The sequence below is a fragment of the Balaenoptera acutorostrata genome, chromosome 5 (assembly GCF_949987535.1).
Source record: "Balaenoptera acutorostrata chromosome 5, mBalAcu1.1, whole genome shotgun sequence".
Classification (NCBI taxonomy): domain Eukaryota; kingdom Metazoa; phylum Chordata; class Mammalia; order Artiodactyla; family Balaenopteridae; genus Balaenoptera; species Balaenoptera acutorostrata.
The window spans coordinates 23,610,212-23,634,581 of record NC_080068.1 but is presented as its reverse complement, the minus strand read 5'-3'; the positions used below and the strand labels follow the sequence as shown (position 1 = coordinate 23,634,581).

At 43.3% G+C, this 24,370-nt stretch overlaps 1 protein-coding gene across 2 annotated transcripts in view; it reads left to right on the top strand.

The window, feature by feature from the left end:
• Nucleotides 1–24,370, top strand: part of MAML3 (mastermind like transcriptional coactivator 3) — a 418,486-nt gene that overhangs the window by 225,771 nt on the left and 168,345 nt on the right. For both annotated transcript variants that reach the window (XM_057547386.1, XM_057547385.1), the window contains exon 2: nt 17,137–18,657. In XM_057547386.1, the coding sequence (XP_057403369.1) occupies nt 17,137–18,657 (1,521 nt within the window). The remainder of the gene's footprint in view (nt 1–17,136; nt 18,658–24,370) is intronic.

Below are 24,370 nucleotides of genomic sequence, written 5' to 3'. Positions count from 1 at the left end.
ATTTAATTAAAATGAACAAAATTTAAAAATTGGTTCCTCAGTAGCAGTAGCCACATTTCAAGTACACAACAGCCACACGCAGCTTGAGACAAATGTATTGGATAATGTAGATACAGAACATCTCCGTCCTCTCAGCAAGTTCTGTTGGACAGGCTGCACTGTTCTTGAGCAAGGATTCTCAGCTCAGGAGAATCACTTGGAGGGCTGATTGAAACACAGACTCTGGGCCCCGCCTTCCGAGTTTCTGATCCAGAAGTCTGGGCAACTAGCCGAGAATTTGCATCTCCATCAAGTTCCCTGGTGATATTGATGCTGCTGGGCGTCCTGGAGGAACCCTTTCTTAGATTCCCACTGAATTACTCTGGTACTAATTTAATGGTCTCTTAGGTCTCATTTCAAAGCTGCAACTGATATGATAGATCTGACCACAAATTGTTCTTTTTTGCTTTGTCCTACTTTCCTGATGTTTTATTTTAATCTCTCACTGATACTGTTTCTTTGTCTCTTTGCTGACTGCTCTCATCTAATTAAGAGGGCCGGGGGCTTCCCTGAGGCGCAGTGTTAAGAATCCGCCTGCCAATGCAGGGGACACAGGTTCAAGCCCTGGTCCGGGAAGATCCCATGTGCCGCGGAGCAACTAAGCCCGTGTGCCACAACTACTGAGCCTGCGTGCCTAGAGCCCGTGCTCCGCAACAAGAGAAGCCACCACAGTGAGAAGCCCGCGTGCCACAATGAAGAGTAGACCCCGCTCGCCGCAACCAGAGAAAAGCCCATGCTCAGCAACAAAGACCCAATACAGCCAAAAAATTAATTAATTAATTAATTAATTAAAAAAAAAAAAAAAAGAGGGCCCGTCTCCAACCATGTGTTCACTTTCCTTGGGAATTTTTGCTCTCACGTTGTTCAGGCCACCTCAGATGTATGGATGGGTGATTCAAATAAACATCGCCTTATTTCTAAGGCCCTATCTTCAGGTTTATGTGATAACTGGATCTGGATGCCCTACTCCTCTTGAACACTCTGATGTTAGAAACAAAGCTTCTGTGTCTCTACCCACTCTGGCCAATGAGCCGACGCTTCTCAGATCTCTGATAATTGTTGCCATGCATTTCTTTAAGTTATGTTAAGATACTTGCATGAAAAGCTCCATAGAAATGTCAAGTGTTATGTGTACCTGCTGATTAAATATTCATGCAGTTGGAGAAGTCATCACTGCAGTGTGCTGAGTAATTTCATTAATGCCTTTCCTCCTAGTGACCAACTGTTTTATAGACTTAATCTGCTTAATCCTTTCCATGAGGTATATAGTAGGGGTCATGCATGAATATGCCCATTTTCAAATTAGAAATTAAGGTGCAGAAAAGTTTCAAAGAGAGACCAGAGGCACAAAGCTGGTGATGGTTCTGCCCGGGATCTGCAGCTCGTGTGCGTGACTCCCATGCTAAGCCCCCAATTCCCTGCAAAGCCCCCACCTCTCTTGCAAAGCCCCCAACTTGCATACAGAGCTCCAACTATTAGCGAACACTAAGCTTCGGGGTTTTAAACATAAAAAGAAATTGCTAAATGTGATTCAACGTGTACTTCGCATAATGCATTTCTGTGACACTTCATAGTAATGAGATAATTACCATGGGTACAGTATTAGAGTATACATATTCTGATAAGTTACAGCTGTAAGAAATCAACAATGGCCATTAATCATTCCATGTTCATTCTTTACGAGTCTCAGACTAAATGGTAAGCTTCAGAATTCCAACAAATCTAAGATGAATTTTATAGTCATCTTTCTGCCATTTAGATGAGGCGTTTATGAATACAATAGACTCTCCCTAATTTAAACTAATTTGGGCAAACTGCTGCCTGAATTGAGAAGAATTGAAGTGTAGTAGTAAATATATACTACCTGTGATATATTTAAAAGTAACAACTGCAATTCAAACTAGACCATCAAACTGTTAGTAAACAAACATCCCCGGGAACTACTTTAATTAATATATGAAAAGGAATCATAATACCTGTATCAATCATTTATTTAAATTTGAGTCTCCTGAGTCCTTGAGTCCATGAAACCCATTTCTGTCTTAAGTAGCTTAAGCATTCCCCTTATAATCTTTATTATACCTATGCTTTTATATAGTGAACTCTTTTTTTTTTTTTTTTTTTACACATAAGGATAAATATCAGGTTGGCCCTTAGCCAAGTTACAGCTAAAGGCAAAGTCAGCAGGAATTGAATTAGGTTTTACTACACAATGTATTTAGAAACAGCGATAGTCACAAACTTTTTCATTCTCTCAAATTTAGGAATTAGTTACGTATTTTAGAAAAGAACCACAAGGTTCAGAGGAAACCTAAAATGTCAGTTGGCTCATCTTCCAACTATATCCAAATTGACCTAGAAAGATTAAAATTCTAGGCTGTTAGATCTGTAGGGGATTTTAGAGAGTAATTTGTCCAGGAGAGAATGGACGTAGAGAATAGTCACCTGATTTCCACAGAACACACAGCTTGGTCATGAGAGAAGTGATTCTAGGACCCAGGGCCCATGACCCTAAGCCTATGATTAGACCCACACCATCTGCATCTTCTAGGTGAAATACACGATGATCCATGCCCAGAAAAGGTGGACAGTCTCTCCCTGTAGCCTGGTGCAGTATCCAGTTACCCAACTGGCATATTTAGAGTCATTTATTCAAAAATCACTCATGGTGGAAATGAAGAAGCAGTTTTGCATCATCCTGTAAATTAGCAAAGTTAACCAAGTTTTGGTCACCAGAATGGAAACATCACTGTTGTCTACCTCCGGACAAACGCCGAGCACAACAGGAGCATTTCCCGAAAGTATCCAATAGACACTTAGGAGCAAAAGGAAAATGTGCAACAGGCTCTGAATTTCTTTAAAAGCAAGGATCCTCTGCATCTTTCCTGTTTCTGCACCCAGCTCAGCACCTGATACCAAGCAGACCATCATAAAGTGAGAAATTCTTTTAAATGGACCATGTGATTTACACACTTGGGTTTCTGGTTTTTTAAAAGATCTCTGTGATTTAAGATTTAGTGTAATTTTTGTTTCTAATTTACTAAAGCCAGGAAACATTTGCAGAAGGGTGTAATGGATTCTTGCTCTCTGACTTAAAATGAGGCTCTTAGTTACTCAGTAACTACCTGCCAAATACAGCACCCTTCTGAGTTAACAGTGCCTTCCAGGGTGATTTTGAAAGTGAGTCACTGATTTGAATCCAGAGTCTAAATAGAGCTGGAACAAGCCCTGGCGATCTGGTAGTCCAGCCCTCTCCTTTTATAATTGAGGAAACGGAGGTCTGGAGAGGTTAAGTCACTGCTGCCGGATCACATAATTAAGTTTGTTTAGTTGCTGTGCTTTAGTGAGAGCTGGAAAACTCCACATGCATAGTTTTGCTTTTCAACTTCCTGACGTTTTCTGTTGTGTGCACTCAGGGTATTTTTAAATACTGATAAGCATGTGAATGCAAACCTCATTTAGTTAAATCTGGCAGTGTGGGCAGTCTTCAGTGAAATCTATTACACTGCCTTGCTTGATGCCTTTATTATGTTCAGCTCTTTTTGATTTGTGGTGTTTGATTGGACAAAAGGTAACAGAATATTCGTTGCAGTAAAAAAATCCTCCTTTCTTTTTTTTACATTCATGTAACTTCAAAATATCCCCAAAGTCATCATTTGTTGTTACCAAAAAAATTTACTTCAGAACTGAGACCGAGGTGAAAAAAAAATCTGTCCCAGGGGACTTTAGAGAGCCATAACCATGCAAAAGTAGGTGGTTACAGAAAATATTATGCAAACTTAACTGTAGCATTATAATGGAAACCGCATAAATAATATCTGGATGGCTAGGTAAGAAAGATAAAACCACTGAAATACATACTTGTGACTCTACACTGTTACAGTACATTTACAATACACCACAATTTGAACAGAAAGTTGACAAACTCTGAATCTGTTACAGGCAAAGTGATTTATTGCACGGGTCATCGGGCTGGAGCCGGAAATTCTATCATTCCTTGTACTTTCTCTGAGTTAGGTTTGTAGCCCTAGTCTCTCGGTGCCTCGGTTTTCCCTCTGTCTCTCTGAGGTCATATGAATTATCAATGTAAAGTAACATTTACTAAACTTCAGGGAACAACGGGTCATTTTTCAGAGCCTTCTAAATCATGACGGGCTACTTCTGAGGCTTTGCTTGGTGTCATCTCTGCCTACACTTCTTTGCTAATAGTTCAGGGGCAAATATGAAGTGTCTTTTGAATTTGGGTTTGAAATTGGGAGACAAACACTTTTTAAAAAAATATGCTGTTAAGCTCTGTACCAAATAGCATTTGTTGAGCTACTTGATTCAAGACCAAATGTGTGCTGTATTGATTTATAAGTTAAGGATGACTTTAGGGACTTCCCTGGTGGCGCAATGGCTAAGAATCCGCCTGCCAGTGCAGGGGACATAGGTTCGAGCCCTGGTCCGGGAAGATCCCACATGCCGCAGAGCAACTAAGCCCGTGCGCCACAACTACTGAGCCTGCGCTCTAGAGCCCGTGAGCCACAACTACTGAAGTCTGCGCACCTAGAGCCTGTGCTCCGCAACAAGGGAAGCCACCGCAATGAGAAGCCCGCGCACCACAACGACGAGTAGCCCCCGCTCGCCTCAACTAGAGAAAGCCTGCGCGCAGCAACAAAGACCCAACGCAGCCAAAAATAAATAAAATATAAATAAATTAAAAAAAAAAAAGGATGACTTTAGCCATTGGCTTAATCAGCCATGCAGGGAATGATGTTGGATCATGTTATGGGCTGAAATAGTGTCTTCTCCCAAAATTCATATGTTGAAGCCCTCAGAATGGGACTGTATTTGGAGATAGGGCCTTTTAAGCCCATGTGAGGACACAGTGAGAAGGTGGCCGTCTGCAAGCCCAGGAGAGAGGCCTCAGGAGAAACCCAGCTTGCCAGCTCCTTGATCTTGGACCTCCATCTCCAGAACTGTGAGAAAATACATTTCTGTTGTTTAAGCCTCCCAGTCTGTGGTATTTTGTTATGACATCCCTAGCAAACTAATACAGATCACTTCAAATGCCTGACCTTTTGCAACCAGTGTCTCTCACTATGAAATCAGAAGTTAGCATTGCAAGTGACTCCTTTTCCTCCAGTGTCTCTCAAAGCCTCTGGATAAAGTCCAAACTTCTTAACATGGCAGACAAGCCCTCCATGATCTGTATAGCTCTCCCTTCTCCAGCCTCCCCCTTGCACTCTGGCTCAAGCCAGACGCTACGACTTGAGTTTCACTTAGAAGCCATGCTTTCTTTTCCTCACTATGAATCCTTCAAGTCTCAGCTTACATACCAGTCCCCCCAGGAAGCCTTAGCTCATCTGGACTGAGTAACACGCCCTTCTTTTGTGCTTCCACAGCACAGGCATCTATGTCAAATTATCTTGTCCTTGTTCATCCACTTCTTTCCCCTCCACTCTGAAGGCTCCTGAGGTCAGAGACTGAATCTTGTTCACTCTCGAGACCCTAGTGCCTGATCTAGAACTTGGCACACAGTAGGTGTTCCGTTAGTTGAAGCAAAGCATGAATACATCCGTGCAAGATTTTCCTTTAAAATAGTTATGGAGTGCTTAACCTGTGTAAGATACTGAGAAGACAGAGATACATCTAAATCAGATTACTAGTTGCATTAGTATGCTTGGGCTGCCATGACAAAGTAGCACACAGACTAGGTGGCTTAAACTTCAGGAATGCATTTCTTTTTTTTTTTTTTTTTTTTTAAAGCTTTTGTTTTTCCCTATTGGAAACTTTTTATTTTTTTTAAATTTTATTTATTTATTTATTAATTTTTGGCTGTGTTGGGTTTTCGTTTCTGTGCGAGGGCTTTCTCTAGTTGTGGCGAGCGGGGGCCACTCTTCATCGCGGTGCGCGGGCCTCTCACTATCGCGGCCTCTCTTGTTGGGGAGCACAGGCTCCAGACGCGCAGGCTCAGTAGTTGTGGCTCACGGGCCTAGTTGCTCCGCAGCATGTGGGATCTTCCCAGACCAGGGCTCGAACCCGTGTCCCCTGCATTGGCAGGCAGACTCTCAACCACTGTGCCACCAGGGAAGCCCAGGAATGCATTTCTTTACAGGTCGGAGAATAGAAGTCCAAGATCAAGGTGTCAGCAGGGTTGGTTTCTTCTGAGGCCTCTCTCTTTGGCTTGTCCACGGCCGTCTTCTCCCTGTGTCTTCACATGGTCTTCTTTCCGTGGGTATCTGTGTCCCAATTTCCTCTTTTTATAAGGACACCCGTCAGACTGGATGAGGGCCCCCCATAGGACCTCATTAAAGATCTATCTCCAGATGCCCTCATGTTCTGAGCTGTTGGGGGTTAGAGCTTTAACATACAAATCTGGGGAGGACACATTTCACGTTCATCGTGAGCACTGGCTTCATAGATCTTTACCACCTCGGGGTACCTCTGGGGTGAACGTAGACTGTTATGTTGCCATCTGCCTGGGAAGGTTATTTGCTATAAAGGTTGGGTAATAGGTGTGTATTTTCGTCAAGAAAGGGGCATTTTGGAGTTGACTGTTGTTTCTGGGGCTTGGACTAGGCTATTATTTTGGGAGTTCCACACCCCCAAGAATAAACTCCTGGAGGACGAGAGTCACGAAGCAGTTGAGAATGTGGTGGTGATGGCCAACATTACCAAACTCACTGGAAATTCCCGTTCTGAAACCGCTAGTACTTGGTTAACCCCAGGAAATTCAGTGGTCACGTGTCCAGTTCCTACCCAAGAGATGAAAACATCAGAGGCAAAGGTTTTTCTCTGAGCTTCTCTGCTCGTCGACTTTCAGGACTGGGAAAGTCTCTGTGGGGCATGAGAATCTGGTCTTTTAGCTTCAGATTGGACATAGAAGATCTATCTAGACTTCCACTCCTTAAAGGGCAAAGAAAGGGTCCACCCGGGCTCAGCCTCGGTCACTCCCTGTGTGTAACTGAAATCGCTGGCCATGAGTGAGGCTGTGGGGAAGAGGCTGTGTGTAAGTGACTTTGACTGTTGCTATAACAACAGTACCTCCGTCTAATTTCTTTTGAAAATTGAATTTCAGCTGGTGGGACGAAGCCAAGCAGCTTCTCCCCACAGGTGAAAGCTCGGCCGACAGTCTTCGGAGCCCAGCTGTTTATGGGTTGAGTGCGTGGTGCCCTGCCTGCCTCTGCCCACTGGAACATTCTCAGAGCCAGTTAAATCATACCCACGTTTGCCTGAATGTGAGAAAGCGCCTCTCTGCACGTGGGCCTCGTCACCCACGGAGGATTCATCCTAGAGACAGAAATCCTCTCCTCCAGCCTTGTTTCCTATTTGTGAACAAAGTTACTCCAAAGACGTAATTAATGGTGATCCCTTATGCTGGCAAATGAAGGCAAGTCCCTTAGCTTTCAGCTTTGGGGTAAAAACCTGCTAAGAAATGGAGGTGTGGGAGTCAGATGCCATCCAGAAATACGAAAAACGTCCTGTTTGCTCACTAAGATGGTGTGTTTGTGTGTGTGCGTGCATGTGTTTGCGCCTGTGTGAAAGGGAGAGAGAGATGGAGAATTCTCTTCCAGGACGGTAGCTCTTACCTTTGCTTTCTGTGAACTTCAACTGCCCGAGGAAGAGCAGTGCCTGCCTCTTTGAGGGAAACAAGAGGCTTTTTATAGACTAGGAGATCTTATTTCGATACTTTTGTTTCCAAAGGGAGATAACAAGTGCTGGGATTTTATTCAACAGCTGTGTCAGGACCAGGCGCAGTGGGCTATTTGCGTCCCCTAAACTGGTGTGGGACTTCAGTGCCATGGAGGCACTCCTGGAAAGGGCTAAAAACAAAAAGGAGAATTTCTCCTCGGAAAAGAAGGGACATGTTGAGTAAACAGTGAAATAAAAATATTCTTGATTCCTACCCAAGGGAGAGAAAAGTACTCGGCCTCCCTCCTCCCAGAAAATAAACAGACTGAAACCTCATGCTTCCTTCCAATATGCCTGTTCTTTGGTCTGTGCTGTGGTGTAAGTCTCCAGCTGTGAAGGATGTAGATAAGATCTGATCTTTTCATTTGCCCTCTTCCTCCCTATGGTTTTCCCTTCTTCTTCCCTGACCTCCTTCGCTGTCATTTCTTTACAGCTCTAAATAAAATGCCATTAGGAATTTCAGATTGTAATACAAGGTCACGCATACAGGCGTGTTTGAGTAGATAAAGTATGCGTGACTTCTAGTAGGAGATATTCCTAAGGAAATTGTTTCTTGTCCTTCAAAATAAATGTAGTGTAATGTGTGTGCGTGTGTGTGTGTTTATGTATCTGAAAAGACAGAGCAGTTCAGTGTTCAGATTGTAGTATTCCGATGGCAACTGGCAACTGCAGGTCTCAGCGGAGTTTTTCCTACAGAAAGCTACTGAATAAAGGAAGCTGCCACCGGGATGCACAGATCTGCTCCCTCCTGAAGTTTTCAGCTATCATCACTTCTCAAACACATGCTAAATCTACAGAGTAACATCCTTCCTTGTAGAGGAACACAACACTTTTCTGTGAATCAGGCAGCTCTGACTCAAAAACCTGAACACATCCTCCTAAGGCCGTCACGACACAGGTGTCTAAAACACTTTCCCAGAATTTCTAAGCAAGGTTTGCTCGTGTTTGATCAGAACAGGAGTCATCAGATGCAGAATAGCACAGTAGGTGAGAACGCAGATTTGAGAGGCAGATGGAACCAAGTAAGGCTCTGCTGTGTGTCCTGGGACAAATGACCACCCTCTCTGAGCCCATTCCTCATTCGTCATAGGGGTATTGTGAGGATTAACCAAGGTAAAACAGGTAAAGCATTTAGCTTGATGTCTGGTACATTATAAGCTCTCAGCCAATTACAATATTAAATGCCAATCTTGAAATATTTAGTAAGCAGTGAGCCAAAGTCTCTAATAAAAACTTCGAAGTTTAGAGCTTTCTACTGATAACTATGTGAGGAGATTTGAAAGTCATATAACCTTGGCATTTGCAGAGATAACAGTCTCGGTTTTAATGAGTAGTTAATAAATTCATTGAAACCCCAGTTTGGACTACATGTATGGAGCTTGTGAAAAACCTCATTACTTCAGATATAAAGAGTACACAGAATTCATGTGACTTGTGATGAAAATATACTTTATTCATTCAACTGAGAGAAAGCCAAGAGCCTCTATGAACATTCATGTATTTGGAAATATGGAGATTTGAGGACATCTTGGGACTTCGTGTTTCTCGGTGTCAAGGGCCTTGATTGCCACTGCTCCTGTTGTTTTATGATCCATTCTCAATGTGTTGTTGTGGATAAAGTTGGTCCAATTTAGGCATAACTGAAGGATAAAAGCGTACCTAAAAATTCAGCCATGCACAAAAGATTTAAAATGCTTTTAAAGAATCTCTTATCTTGGCAGCTCGCAGCTGGAATTGGGTGGGCATCCATGTTCCAAACGCTGAAAAGAGGTATGACCGCTCTTGTGTGTGCATACCTAAAACTGCTTAGGAATAGAGTTTTAAATCTGGCTCATAGCAAAAAGGAAAAAGATCATGGTCATTTATAAAAATAAACTCACGGTCCTGTCCCCTTGGGCTGGGGGTTCAGCAGTGCCCCAGCATTCCCTTGGGCCTCTGTAGCTGAGGTTTCAGATGTTTTCCAGGAGGGCGAGGCCCCTTCTGCGATGATCCTTTTCTTCCTGGAGCATTTCAGAAGAGAGTTTTTTTTTTTTGGCCCTGCCACGAGGCTTGCGGGATCTTAGTTTCCTGACCAGGGATTGAACCTGGGGCTACGGCAGTGAAAGCGCTGAGTCCTAACCACTGGACCACCAGGGAAGTCCCAAGAACAGAGGTTTTTAACTGACATCCCCTCCGGAGACCCGTCATTTCCTACTGACTAGGTCCAGAGAAGCTGTATCTATCTTGGGATGGTCACAAGCAGAGGTTTTAAACTCTTGGCTCTCAGGGAAATAGTGTGTGTGTGTGTGTGTGTGTGTGTATTTAAATTCATATGACTTTTATTATGTAATAAAGTTGTTTTCTCTCTAAAATGATCTTAGGAGTATATAAGGCTGACAAGGCGCATTTCAGGAGTTGTGATAAGAGATCTCTTTTTTGTGTGTGTTGTTCTACCCTTCATGTAGATCCCCTTTAAACAAACATACTCAACTTTTGTCAATATGTAGCTGACATGTGTTCAGTTTCTGGTGTGGTCTCTGTTTTGGGGAATGAATCCATTCCTTTGCACCTGGCACACAGGCATACAGCACACCCTCAGTTCATGAGGAATGAAAATATAAAAATATAAAAAATAAACGTTTTCATATAAAGTCTTGTAGAAATCCAGCAAGCTCCTGCAGTATTCAAGATCCTCTGTGCTTCGAAATATCTCCATCTAGAGCTTTGTTTCTTAGTCCTGTTTATGAGCTGTCCCAGAGTATTACCAATCAACTCAGGAACATTTGATATTGACATTGGGTTTGTGTGTGTGTGTATTTTTTTAATCAAAACAAACAACTTCAGAATTTCAGGACTCCGACAGAATTGTTCTTCTAGATCAGAATTTCTAAAAACTGGGGATGCTAGACCAACTACCTTAGAGAAATCGGAGGTTTTTATTATATTTCTTTAGATGCCTGTGCTGCCAACCTGTGTCCCAATGTGGGCCCTACCTTGGGCGACTAAATCAAACTGAGGAAGTGGCACCAAGACACCTGCATTTTTAACAGCTTCTCAAGACGCTTTAAAGTTAGATAATCACTGGGCTAGAAGATTGAACCTCTAAATAAACCTCCAAAGATCCTTTCTAAGGACGCTTAAATCTAGAAGACACTTCGGGAAATGTTTTGCACACTATTCATGTTCTACTTATTAAAATATCTAACACATGAATATTCTGGGTCACTCATCAAATACATTAAATAAGCAAGTCAAATTTATCCGTTCATATGCTTATTATCTGCTGGTAGAATGAGAAGAAAATAACCATATGAAAATTGATATGGTTAAACCAAATCATCTTCTGGTTTTGACCAGAGCAGATCAGAATGACCAAAATGTTCTCTTGGAGCCTCTAAATTAGTTATAGCATCTGCAGGCTGAGATTCCAATGCATCTTTAATTCTTGGGAAATACTTGTCTCTCTAATATTTGGTGAAGGAAGTTCACTCACACTTTTGGTTGGAGGGGGTGCTTTGGCAGGTGAAAACCACTTGAAACCTTTGTAAGGAAATTTACAATTCAACTGTGAAAACATCCAGCATTTTGAGTTCACATGCATGTCAAAACACTTGACCTTGGGAATGTTATATAAAGTCTCTGGGTTTCAGGTTCACTTTTCCTTTCCGTGGTGCTCTTCATATGCTCTTGACTTGTTCTCAAAAGAGGTTTCCTGGACCCTTAGAGTCCTCAAAAGTTTTAAGGAAGGGACAGTCTATGAGCCATCTCCAGCATTTTAAAATAACCAAAATAAATTGTACATTTATTCAATAGTCATTAAAACACCATACAGGCCAACATTTTCAAATGCCTGCTTTAGGGATCTTGTTACACAAACTGAGTGTGGTTATTTGAGAAACGTTTTTAGTTTTCATTCATTCGTACAATCTTATGAAGGAAAAGGCAAGCCGTTATGGTATGATGTGTACGAGGATGCCGTGGGAGCACATAGAGGGTCTCCAAGATTTGAAGGTGTGGGGAGGGGCTGTCAAGAGAGACCATATAGAACGTAATGTCTAAACTGAATGGTGATGGACGAATAGAAGTGGTCGGGTGAAGAAGTTGGGTGAGAGTATAACATATGCAAAGACTCATAGAGACAGAGAATAAACACCATGCATCCTGAGTATGGCAAATCATTAAGTATAACTGAAGGTTTAGAGTTGCTTGGTGTTGGAGGGCCAGTGGAGGGGAAGAAGTTGGAGGTGATAGCTGAGTCTGGAGAGGTGAGCAGGGAGTGAGGACCCAGTTGTGCAGGGCCGGTGTGTGAGACTTAGATGATGTTGACGACAGTGGACAGCCCCAGAGGCGCTGCAAGTGAAGAATGGGTCCACATTTTATAAAGAAAATCACAGCCACAACACAGAGAATCAGTTAGAGAAGAGGCAAGACTGGAGCAGAGAGGCTAGTCAGGAGCTGCTACAGAAATCACGAGAGCAGTGTTGATGATCTGAACCAAGGTAGTGGCATTGGGGGTGGAAGATGAGAATAAAAATCGTTAAGGATGAGAACGGATAGTCCTCAAGGTGTAACTGGTCTGGGGTGGTGGGGAGAGGGTGGAATCAAGCAAGGATGAGTCCTGAAAACAGTCTGAAAGAACTTTATCACGATTAGCATGGGAGCCCAGGGCCATTGATGAAGGCACGACTGTGCATCACCGCCTGCGTGAATCAGGAGTGGGGGCCATGCAGTCACAACTGAGTCTGAATTTGAATCCGGGTTGAGCACCCGCCCTTCCCCCCAACCCCCAACTCTGTAATCCGGGACACAGTACTTAATCTCACCATACCTAAAGTTTCTCCTCTGTAAGTGGTTCTAATAAATCCTACCCACCTTTTAGAATCATTAGGAGTAAGAGACAGGAATCTGATAGTTACCCCCGATATCTTCTACCCTAAAATCTTCATTATTTTAATAGTAGGATCATCATGTTTATTCCCAAGCTCCCTGATCCTCCTCAATTTCATTCAAAGTCTGGGACAAGTCAATGAGAGTTTTTTTTGTTTTTTAACTTACTAGCACTGCTAAGAGTCTAAAGGAAGAAAGAATATCTTCATCATGGACACACTGGCCCAGGGGACCCGTTAGAATCTGCTGGGAATGCCAGCAGAGGCCCAGCTATCTTAGCCACGTCCCTCCTTGTCCTGGGTGTCACCCAGCCTCCCCATTCCCCCTCCTCCAAAACACTGCCCTTTTCTCTGTTGAACCATCAGACCAGCACACGACCTGCCCCGAAGATTTGCTATGAGGATAATATACGATCCTGTGTAAAAGTGCTTTATAACCCCAAAGGCACAGCTGTTCTTATTACTACTGGTCTGGGTGTCACATCACCACTCCCAAACCCATTCTGTATCTCCCTGCCTCTAAGTTTCTCTCTCTGTGTCTCTCTCTGTGTCTCTCTCTGTCTCTCTCTGTCTCTCTGTCTCTCTCACACACACACACACAGTGTGACAGAAACACAAGCCGTCAAGCCGCACTGGAGGCGAGAGACTCGTGCTGGAGCCGCTGTGGAGGAGGAGGAATGGTTTCCCTTAGAGCAACTGACACATGAGAGCGGCCCCCATTGTACTAGGCAGGGGATGAACAGCAACTTCAGCTCCTGGCACCGCAGCGTCCCTTAATGGGAGAAAACATGTATAGGTAATCATACAAGCATACCGGAACAAGCAAGCTGAAGCTCGGTGAAGAGTTCCTGTGATTCTTCCACAGGAGCACAAATCGTACTAAGGAGGCTTCCAGCTGTGGGAGGCAGAAGGGCCAGGGACTTCCTGAGATGAGGCTATTCGGGATGAGACCCTGAACCGAATCCTTGCGGGGACGGGGAGTCCCCAGGACGTTTCCCTGTTCTCATGCGCACTGAGCAGAGTGCTTGCAAGTTCCTCAGCCCGCAGGTCCTGTCTCCTCCTGCCCGCTCTCCATCTATCTCCCAAGCGGGAAATGAGGAGAGAGTTAGACAAGCAAAGGATGATGAGACGCAGGAGGGATGCTTAGATGGCTCTGCTATTTTGGACACAACTAAAAACTATAACATGGTTTCAGTGTATCTTCCGTGAGGTCTTTCTTATATTCCCAACGCTGGTACAGGGAATACATGTCAAGATTTGGGTTAAAGGGGCCAGCAATGGAGAACACTAGGCCCTGAAGGAAAAGGAAATAGTCAGCAGCTCCATTCAGGTTGCATCCTGGAAACGTATTTGATTTGAGCCCCAACCATCCACTGCTGTTCTACAATCTAGGACACAAATACATTAGCACTTGGACTCAGGCTTGAATTGCAAATTTGATCTTTTGTTGTTCGTATTTAAAAAGCTATACAAGGTGCTTGGAAAACATGAGGCTTTTGCAGGCTAGGGAACAGAAGTATTATCATTTTACCTATTTAGAGATCCAGAAACTAATCTATCTCAGCTGCAGTTGTGACTATTGATATCACTGCATTTTAAAAAATTTGTATTGTGTTTTTAAAATAGTAATAGCTAAGGCTTAGTGGGTGCTTACATGATACCAGACATGAAGCTAAGTGCTTTCCATATTATTTAATTTAAGTTCATCCTCACAGTAACTATAGGAGCTAGATATTATTAACCCGTTTTACAGATAAGGCATCCAAAGCTTAGGAGAGTTTAAATAAGTTTTCCAGGATTCATTCATTCAACATGTATTTATTATCTACTTTGAGCTACTAGGGGCCCAGTAGTGGAATAAAGCAGAAAAATCCCTGCCTTCATGTAACTCACTTTCTAATGGAGGGTATCGTAGCTAACATTTATGAAGTACCAGACAATATTTATATGTATTAACTCTTAGGTAGGGGTTCTTGGGTTTGAAGCCAGGCTTTCTAACTCCAGGGCCAGTAGGACTGTTTCTGTGTTACTGTTACTATTACTGTTCTATGTTACTATTCTTTTTTTTTTTTTAACATCTTTATTGGAGTATAATTGCTTTACAATGATGTGTTAGTTTCTGCTGTATGACAAAGTGAATCAGCTATAGTTTCTGCTGTGTAACAAAGTGAATCAGCTATACATATACATATATCCCCATATCTCCTCCCTCTTGCATCTCCCTCCCACCCTCCCTATCCCACCCCTCTAGGTGGTCACAAAGCACCCAGCTGATCTCCCTGTGCTACTGCCCTATTCTGACTCACCCACCTAGGCCTGCTCTGCTGATAAGAGGTGAGGCTTGGGGTTCCCAGCCAGACCTGTCTGTCTCCATGGTCTCGGCCACCACTATTTTCCAGCAGAACAAACAGAGCATTTGCCTTTATTTCTCCATCCTGCCCCATCCATTTCATGGCCTAGAACAGAATCGTGGACCTGTAGTTTTAAAAATAAAGTCAGGTTCATTTTTAAGACAAGTGTCTGTTTTTTTAAAGTTAACATCCCTGCAGGAGGTGCAGAGGGCCCTGAGCTTTACTTCCTTTAGGCCCTGAAGCTGTCATATCTGAACTTGCCACTGTGTGTTGGAGCTACAATCAAGTATCTGCCATATCTACGATCAGAACCACGGTTTCCTGGTTTGTTCAATAAATAACGTAATTTTCTAGCAGGTTCTACCTAAGATGATGGATTGAGCCAGATCTTGTTTGAAGTCAAATCCCAGTGTGTCCCAGTTGGGGCCTTGTTTTCAGAAATTCAGGAACACCTACCAAGCCACTACAGAATGTTTGGTGATTAAAAATAGAAAGTTTAGGAGCAAGGGTTAGACTGGATTTTTACTTAAGGACCTCTTTTGTTTCCTTTTAAAATGGAATTCTCTACTTATGAGAGAAAGGCAATAAAGTAGCACGTCTTAGAATCCCCCAGATTGTCTCTGGAAGGGTTTTATTCTACAGGGGGCGCCTGGGGAGCCTTCCCAGTTCCATGAGTGTGGGGTCAGAGGGGATCCTGCTCCTCTCCCCCCCTTGCTCCTGTGATACGCAGCCCCTCTGGCAAGGATAGGAGAGTGCCCAAGTGGGGCTCTTCTGCCTCTTCCCTCCTTCCCTGGGTCGCTCTGCCTTGTGCCTCCAGCTCTGCAAAGTTGCTGAAACCTCTGTCCAACCCAGTTTGCCTTCCCTTTGTCATCATCCACCAAGCGTTGCCCCCGGGCTTTTAAAAGGAGTCCAGTTAAATGGACACAACACTCTCCAGGTTGAGAGATTCCATTACCAGGAATGTAGGAGCTCAAAGTCAAGCATTCTTTAATATCAATGGAGTTGCCTCCTGCTCTGATCCAAGCTCACCTCCTTCATCCCCTGTGAATTAAACAATAGAATCATTTATTTTTGCCACTGTCTATTAACCACTGCTGTGAACTTGAACTGAACACTACCTGCAGCCCCACAGATACACAGTAAGCAAGTCAGCCGTAGCCCCTCTTCTTGGAGCTCACTAAACAGACACTTAAGCAGTTGCCCCAAAGTATGGTAGAAGCTATGATGGGGAAGTAGAGGTTGCTTGGAAAAACGTATTCCAGGATTTCCAACCCAGTGCAGGTGGGTCAAAGGAGGTACCTATTGTAGTTGGGGTGAAGGGATGTGAGAGAAGATTTCCTAGAGGAAGTGAAGTCTAAGCTACAACCTAGAAGATGAGTAGCTATTACCAGGGGAAGGGGAGGAGGAGGGGGAGGAGTATATTCCAAGAAAAGAAAACAACATGTACTGTGCCCTGGAAGCAGAAGGAAGCTTAAGACCAAACAATGAAGGATCCCATCACTTAGGAGAGCGAAAGAAGAATACATAAGAGACTGAGAAAGCACAGATGGAAAGAACGAAGGAAATCCAGAAAAGTGTGGTATCATGGAAACCCTTGGAAGCATGCTTTTAGAACAGAGCAGGCTACTATGTCACGAGGTGCTGGGAGGTCAAGTAAAATAAGAACCAAAAAGAAGTTTCTGGTTATGTTAACCATTAATCTTCATTTCTGTGTTATTCAGTAAATGTGTTAAATTCCATAATCTTAGAGGATTTTCAGTGTTCTTTAAAGTATTGTTGATTTAATTCCTTAACGTTCTCAAGTCAGATGTGACAAGAACTTAAGATAGATATTAGCACCTTTCTCGAGCATGACACATTTTGGTCCAAGTCTCACTCGTAGCATTCATTTGAAAAATAATAATAAGACGATGCTTCCCGATAGGAGAATTATTGCCTTAACTCTTTCTTTTCTTTTGTTCCACCCTCCAGTCTTTAGTTTGCTTTCTATCTCTTAGCCGTGTGAGCTCTGCTTTTGGGTAAAACCTTTTCCCATAGAATTTGAATTGAAGCCTGGCCAATTTTGAAATTAGAAGTATAACATCTTTCTGATGTGTTCTAAACCATTTAAAAATGAGTTCATCGTGATGCGTACCACCATGCTTAATGAGTAAGTAAACCATGACTTGGAGATTGAGTCATTCTCTTTCCTGTTTCTTTTCCAGCTCCAGGAGACTGTGAAAAGGAAGTTGGAAGGAGCCCGATCACCACTTAATGGAGACCAGCAGAATGGTGCTTGTGATGGGAGTTTTTCTCCAACCAGCAAGCGAATACGAAAGGACATTCCTACAGGGATGGAAGCCATCAACAATTTGCCCAACAATATGCCACTGCCTTCAGCTTCTCCTCTTCACCAACTTGACCTGAAGCCTTCTTTGCCCTTGCAGAATAGTGGGGCTCACACTCCTGGGCTTCTGGAAGATCTGAGTAAGAATGGGAGACTCCCAGAACTTAAAATTCACGTGAACGGTTGCAGTGACCTGGAGGACAGCTTCACCATCTTGCAGAGCAAGGACCTCAAACAAGAACCTCTAGACGACCCTACTTGCATAGACACATCAGAAACGTCTCTTTCGAATCAGAACAAGCTGTTCTCAGACATTAACCTGAATGACCAGGAGTGGCAGGAATTAATAGATGAACTGGCCAACACGGTTCCTGAAGATGACATACAGGACCTGTTCAACGAAGACTTTGAAGAGAAGAAGGAACCAGAATTCTCGCAGCCGGCCACGGAGACCCCCGTCTCCCAGGAGAGCTCCAGCGTGAAGAGTGACCCATCTCACTCTCCTTTTGCACACGTCTCCATGGGCTCTCCCCAGGCCCGGCCTCCTTCTTCTGGTCCTCCCTTTTCTACTGTCTCCACGGCCACCAGTTTACCTTCCGTGGCCAGCACTCCCGCGGCCCCCAACCCTGCCAGCTCGCCAGCAAACTGTGCTGTCCAGTCCCCTCAAACTCCAAACCAAGCCCACACCCCGGGCCAGGCTCCACCTCGGCCTGGAAATGGTTATCTCCTTAATCCGGCCGCCGTGCCAGTGGCTGGTTCGGGGTCGGGGTCTGGTGCCGTGCCCGGCTCTGAGCTGTCCCCGGCCGCGCAGCTCAAGCAGATGGCAGCCCAGCAACAGCAAAGGGCCAAGCTCATGCAGCAGAAGCAGCAGCACTCAAATCAGACCGCAAGTTGGTCTCCTTTAGGGCCTCCATCCAGCCCCTACGGAGCAGCTTTCACTGCGGAAAAACCAAATAGCCCAATGATGTACCCCCAAGCCTTTAACAACCAAAATCCTATAGTGCCTCCGATGGCCAACAACCTGCAGAAGACGACAATGAATAACTACCTCCCTCAGAATCACCTGAATATGATCAATCAGCAGCCAAATAACCTGGGGACAAACTCCTCAAACAAACAGCACAGTATTCTTACTTACGGCAACACTAAGCCTCTGACCCATTTTAATGCAGACTTGAGTCAGAGGATGACGCCCCCGATGGCCAACCCCGGCAAAAGCCCGCTGATGCCCTACATCCAGCAGCAGCCCCCGCAGCAACCCCCGCCGCCGCAGCCACTGCCACAGCTCCAGGCCCCCAGGGCACACCTGAGTGAGGGCCAGAAACGCATGCTTCTCATCAAGCAGAAGGGAGTGATGAATCAGCCCGTGGCTTACCCGGCGCTTCCATCCCACGGTCAGGTAAGTGTGCAAGTGGGACGCGCTTGGAGGGGCCCTCGGCATGCGTGGCAGACTGTCCACGTGCGACGCTCCCCGTGCTTCAGTGGTAGGGGGTTAATCACCTGTGGAAATCCTTCCTACATATCCTCACGTAGTTACCACGTTTGTTTGAGGGTTTTTTCCTCGTTTTCCTAAGAGATGCGGAAAGGCGGCACAGTATACTTTCCTGTATTTGAATGCCTGGGAATCGAACTTCTTTTATTCTGGACATGGTAAAAGATAAGAAAGCGAAAATGACATAACATGCTCACTAGGAAGGAAGCAGGCTGTCGAGGTCCCATGACAGGACGTGGTTCTCCTCCTGTAGCTTCTCTCCCGGGTCATGCGGTCCAGGACTGGGGATGGCGGGAAGGCCAGAGCGTTTAGGGATCTCTACAACCGTCTTAGAAGGTTCTGAACAACCTTGGCCTGTCTCACTGAATTATGAATCGTGGAAATTTGGATTCTTGATGTTCAAAGGTGGGAGAGTTTTCTGTGTTTGCAAAGGGAAGTGGAGGATAGATTTTTGTAGGACCGTGTAACGTTTTAACATTTGTTGATGTATTAGCACCATTAGAAGCTGTTTCTACCTCGTGACCTGAGAGTGTAGTAAAACCTCTCCAATTCGTTCAGCTCTGGTTCGGGAGAATTTGATGATGACCGTCTCTTAGTGCTCTATTAAAGGCTCCTCTTTCCCACTGTCTTTCGTCATGACATCCTGGTATCGGGGTGTAGGGCTCTCAGGGATCCATGGTAAAAATGAATGGCAACCATTGGAGAGTGGACCCTCATTGACAAGCATCGGCTCTCCTCACCCTGACCAGCGTAGCAAGCAGACAACGCTCCTTTAATTTAACACGTCATCTGCCTGGCAGGGCGCGGGGGGGAATCTGCGGTTCTACTGATCTTACCCCGACATGGGTGAATTCATGAGCCATCCATCATTTTATTGCCAACTGCTGTCAGTTGTGTAGGCATAATTCTGCGCCTCCGTCCTCTCTGGATACCCACATTTGCATTGCAGTTGGAGACTTTGCAGGAAAGTCTTTGCTTTAGGGGCCCTCGTGCAAACAGGTCCAGACTAGTGCTTGGATATGCATCCACAGTGGGATGCATTGGAAGCGCTGGGAAGAAAGGCAGGCAGATCTTGCATCACCAGGCACTGTTTGCATCTGCATCTCCAGGTGTGCGCCCCCCCAGGCCCCCACCCCAGCTCCCCAAGCCTGATGGAGGCTGCAGGGCTGGAGCTGGTGCTGGCCTGCAGAGACAGGCCTGAGCTCTGTGGCTTAATGCTTGTCCTTCATAGCACTTCCAACCCCAAAACCTCATAGTGGTTTCTTGTCTGCACATTGCTGACCAGCTCTAGAGAAATTCTGCCTGGAGAAATAAAAATATAGCTTGGTTGACATCAACGGCAATCAGTAGCTGGTAGAAAAATGTCATTGAAATGGGAACTTTTATGTCTTATCTTGGTTTCATTAAAACTCTATATACCATTGGAAAATGCAGCATTTTATACATTTCAATATTAAGTTCTGAAGCAGGCAAAAATATAGGCAATACACAAGGATGTTTGTTGTAGCCCCGAGGTTTATGAGATGGCAGGCTGTCAGAATGGTCTGCTCTTAATCTTAATGCATCTTGTGCTCCTACATCCGCTGTTTTTCACACCAGCTACGGTAGAGTCCTTCCTCCAAACCAGACCAGTGGTTCCAATTCTGCAGACATGTGGGTGCAATGTAAACCAGCCTCGCTCCCCACCCTCACTTCAATGTCTTTTGAAATTTGCCAGCTTGGGACGAAGCTGCTGTCTTTGCTGGAACATGAATTTTAAAGGTGCTTATTTCAGGTCCTTATGCTTGCCTGGCTATGAGTAAACAAAGCCTTGAGCTGCAGACGTCATGTTGAGAAAGGGCTCGGTCAAGTGATGAAGAAACAAAAGTGATGAAGAAACAAAAGTGATGGTTTTCTGGATTAAATCTGTGGGCTCCTCCTCTCCTCCTTCCATCTCACGAGGTGCTTTCAGGATGGACAGAATCTTCTTTATTAGAATAATCATTTCTTAACCTCATAAAGAACCATCAAGCAAAAGCATGCTTTTTAATGAAATATTAACTCACCACTGTTTGAAACAAGCTTCGACATACATATATAAAAACATGTGACTATCTTCCTGCAAACATACCATTTATTTCATGCTTTTATCTGATTGTGGAGAAGTATTGACACAGCTCTCGGAATAGCTAATTGCACTCTACGGGAGTACATTGCACAAATACAAGCATGAATTACAGGCAAGATATAAAGTATAATTATACATAGGTATAGTTCAAATTTGTTGTCTGCAGTTGCTAGTGAAAATTCACTTTACTCTTTGTTGGCCACAAGGACCATGATGAACACTTAGTTTTAATGAGTAACTCGAGCACTGAAGCCAATATAACACTAGAACATTTATTTCAAGATAATTTTCTTATACAGACATTTACTTATTTGGGACATTTGCAGCAAACACCATTTCTCTCAGGAACAAATAGAAATTCACTTTGTTCCTGGAGGTTTTGAGAAAGAGGGAGCCAAAAATAGAGAACAAAATACAACACAACTTATTTCAAAATTTTGAATATGTTTTATCTGGTAGTTCCACTTCTCAGAATTTACATATTATTCCTTATAATTAGAGAATTGAACAAAGATTTATGTACAAAGGTTATGCTCATGGTTTTACTTATGATTGTGAAAATTAGGACCAAAATAAGCATTTTGGAAAAATGAATAATGTACATGAAAATCATGCTATTAATGAATGATTAATCACATGGAATGCTCAAAGTATGAGTGAAATGAGCAGATCACATAACAGCTTGTATGTCACAATCCAAATGGTGTTTTTTAATAGGTATAGAAAAATACTAAATAACTAAAATATTAAGAATGGTATTTCTGGTTGGTAAAATTATGAGCAATTATTATTTTCCTCTTTATACTTTTCTTTCAATTATTTGAGTATTATTTATTGTGTTTTTCTTTTCATCTTTATTGGAGTATAATTACTTTACAATGTTGTGTTAGTTTCTGCTGTACAACAAAGTGAATCAGCTGTACGTATACATATACCCCCATATCCCCTCCCTCTTGAGCCTCCCTCCCACCCTCCCTATCCCACCCCTCGAGGTGGTCACAAAGCACCGAGCTGACCTCCCTGTGCTATGCAGCTGCTTCCCACTAGCTATCTATTTTACATTTGGTAGTGTATATATGTCAGTTCTACTCTCTCACTTCGTCCCAGCTTCCCTTTCCCCGCTCTGTGTCCTCAAGTCCGTTCTCTATGTCTGCGTCTTTATTCCTGTCCTGCCATTAGGTTCATCAGTACGGTTTTTTAAGATTCTATATATATGCTTTAGCATACGCTATTTGTTTTTCTCTTTCTGACTCACTTCACTCTGTATGACAGACTCTAGGTCCATCCACCTCATTACAAATAACTCAGTTTCGTTCCTTTTTATGGCAGAGTAATATTCCACTGTATATATGTGCCACATCTTTATCCATTCATCTGTTGATGGACATTTAGGTTGCTTCCATGTCCTGGCTATTGTAAATAGTGCTGCAATGAACATTGTGGTACATGTATCTTTTTGAGAAATCCTCTTTATACTTTACTTAGTTTTTTTAATGTTCCATCATACATGTATGTTTAATTCTACCACTAGGAAAAAAATGTTTTTAAGGAAGGAGAATACCCTATTTTTTAAATGTTTACATTCTACTGATTTTTTTTCAAAAAATCCTTAGTTATCCAATTTGCCAGTAGGATTGAGGTGATACCATTACTTTCTATTCATTTACATATATGAGTTGTGAATCCCTGCTCTAGGAGATAGTTCAAACCCCTTCTCCCCACACTTCATTCTCTTTTCCTTTCTCTCTCCACATCCCCTGTCGTTCCTTATGATCTTCTCTTAATTCGTATGAAAATCAGCTAAAATAGTGACAATGAAAATATTAATAAAATTTCCACCATTATAAGCTTTCAACTCTTCTCTGAGTTATGCTCTTGTTATTATTTCTTTGATCATTTCTCCCTTCCCTTTTCTCCTTTTCCACTTTCTGGAACTTCTCTTCATCATGTGTTGAACCTTCTGGATTGCTCTCTAATTTTTAAAATATGTGTTTCTGTGATGAAATAACCAGAACTTACTTTGGTTGTGTCTATTATCTTTTCCTGATCTTGTTTCTCAAGGACAGGACCTCTCTCTCAATCTCTCTCTCTCTGTTTTTACTAATTTTTGTATAGTACAGAATGCTGTGTCTTAAACATAAGGATGTTTCATAAGTCATTTGATGGCAATGATCAAAGTTTGGACCAAAAATATGTTTACAGTTGATAATCAGCTCCAACGGGGAGAGTGTTAGCACAAATAACACAGAGCTGCCATTGAGATCAAATAGAAGAACTGGAAAGGCAAGTCTAAAAAGAATCCTTTGATAGGAGGTGGTTATCTTGAACCAGTGGAACAACAATGAGATTGCTGGGATGGCAAACTCTGTCTCTGTGTCCGACAAGCGAAAAAACAATGGAGCAACTATGAAAGAAGTAAAGCAAAAGCAAATGACTACTTGCTGGTCAAGGAAGGGTACAGGGATACCCAGAGCCCAAGAATAATTCCTACGGGGAACAGTGGAAAGTGAATGATTTCCAAAATGTGATGTTAATTTTTACTAGTTGCAATCATAGGACTAGATAAATCATAGACACTTTGCTACTTTATTCTTCATATGTGTGCTTTCTGTGTGTGATTGGGTCTATCATAATGAGTCCATATACGCTTATATTTTACAGAATGTTTTCCCCTTTCAATTTTATTTTACCAAAATCTGTTGGGTCTCCTGTGAGGTATATTATTATAAGCTTTGGAGCCATAAAAATCTCCACAGAAGGACCAGAGCTCCAATAGTCACAGACATCATGGAAATCTCTTTGAAGATACATTTTTCTTAACTTTAAAAACTTGGTGCCTCTTTGTTTAGTTTTTGTAAATTATGTATTGTTTATTTTATCCAAATAATACACGACCTAGTTCAGAAAATCAAATAGCACTATAAGGCTTATCATGAGAAAGAGCAGCCCCCTGCTTCCTCCCCTCCATTCTAATTTCTGCTTCCCAAAGGCAGTTGCTTCAAATCATGAAGTTGTTTTCTCTTATCTCCATAAACTGCTGTTCCTCAATATTTCAATTATTCGATTCTATAAAAGATGAGGATTTAACTCACTTAACACTGCCCTCCTCACAAACAACCCTCTCCACACACTGCCTCTCTTTTTCTCTTCCCATACTCGCAGTAGAACTCGATATATCACAAATTATGATTTTAAATTTATTTATTTATATATTTATGGCTGTGTTGGGTCTTCGTTTCTGTGCGAGGGCTTTCTCTAGTTGCGGCAAGCGGGGGCCACTCTTCATCGCGGTGCGCGGGCCTCTCACTATCGCGGCCTCTCCTGTTGCGGAGCACAGGCTCCAGACACGCAGGCTCAGTAGTCGTGGCTCACAGGCCCAGTTGCTCCGCGGCATGTGGGATCTTCCCAGACCAGGGCTCAAACCCGTGTCCCCTGCATTGGCAGGCAGATTCTAAACCACTGTGCCACCAGGGAAACCCACAAATTATGATTTGAAAGTATTGCATACTTACA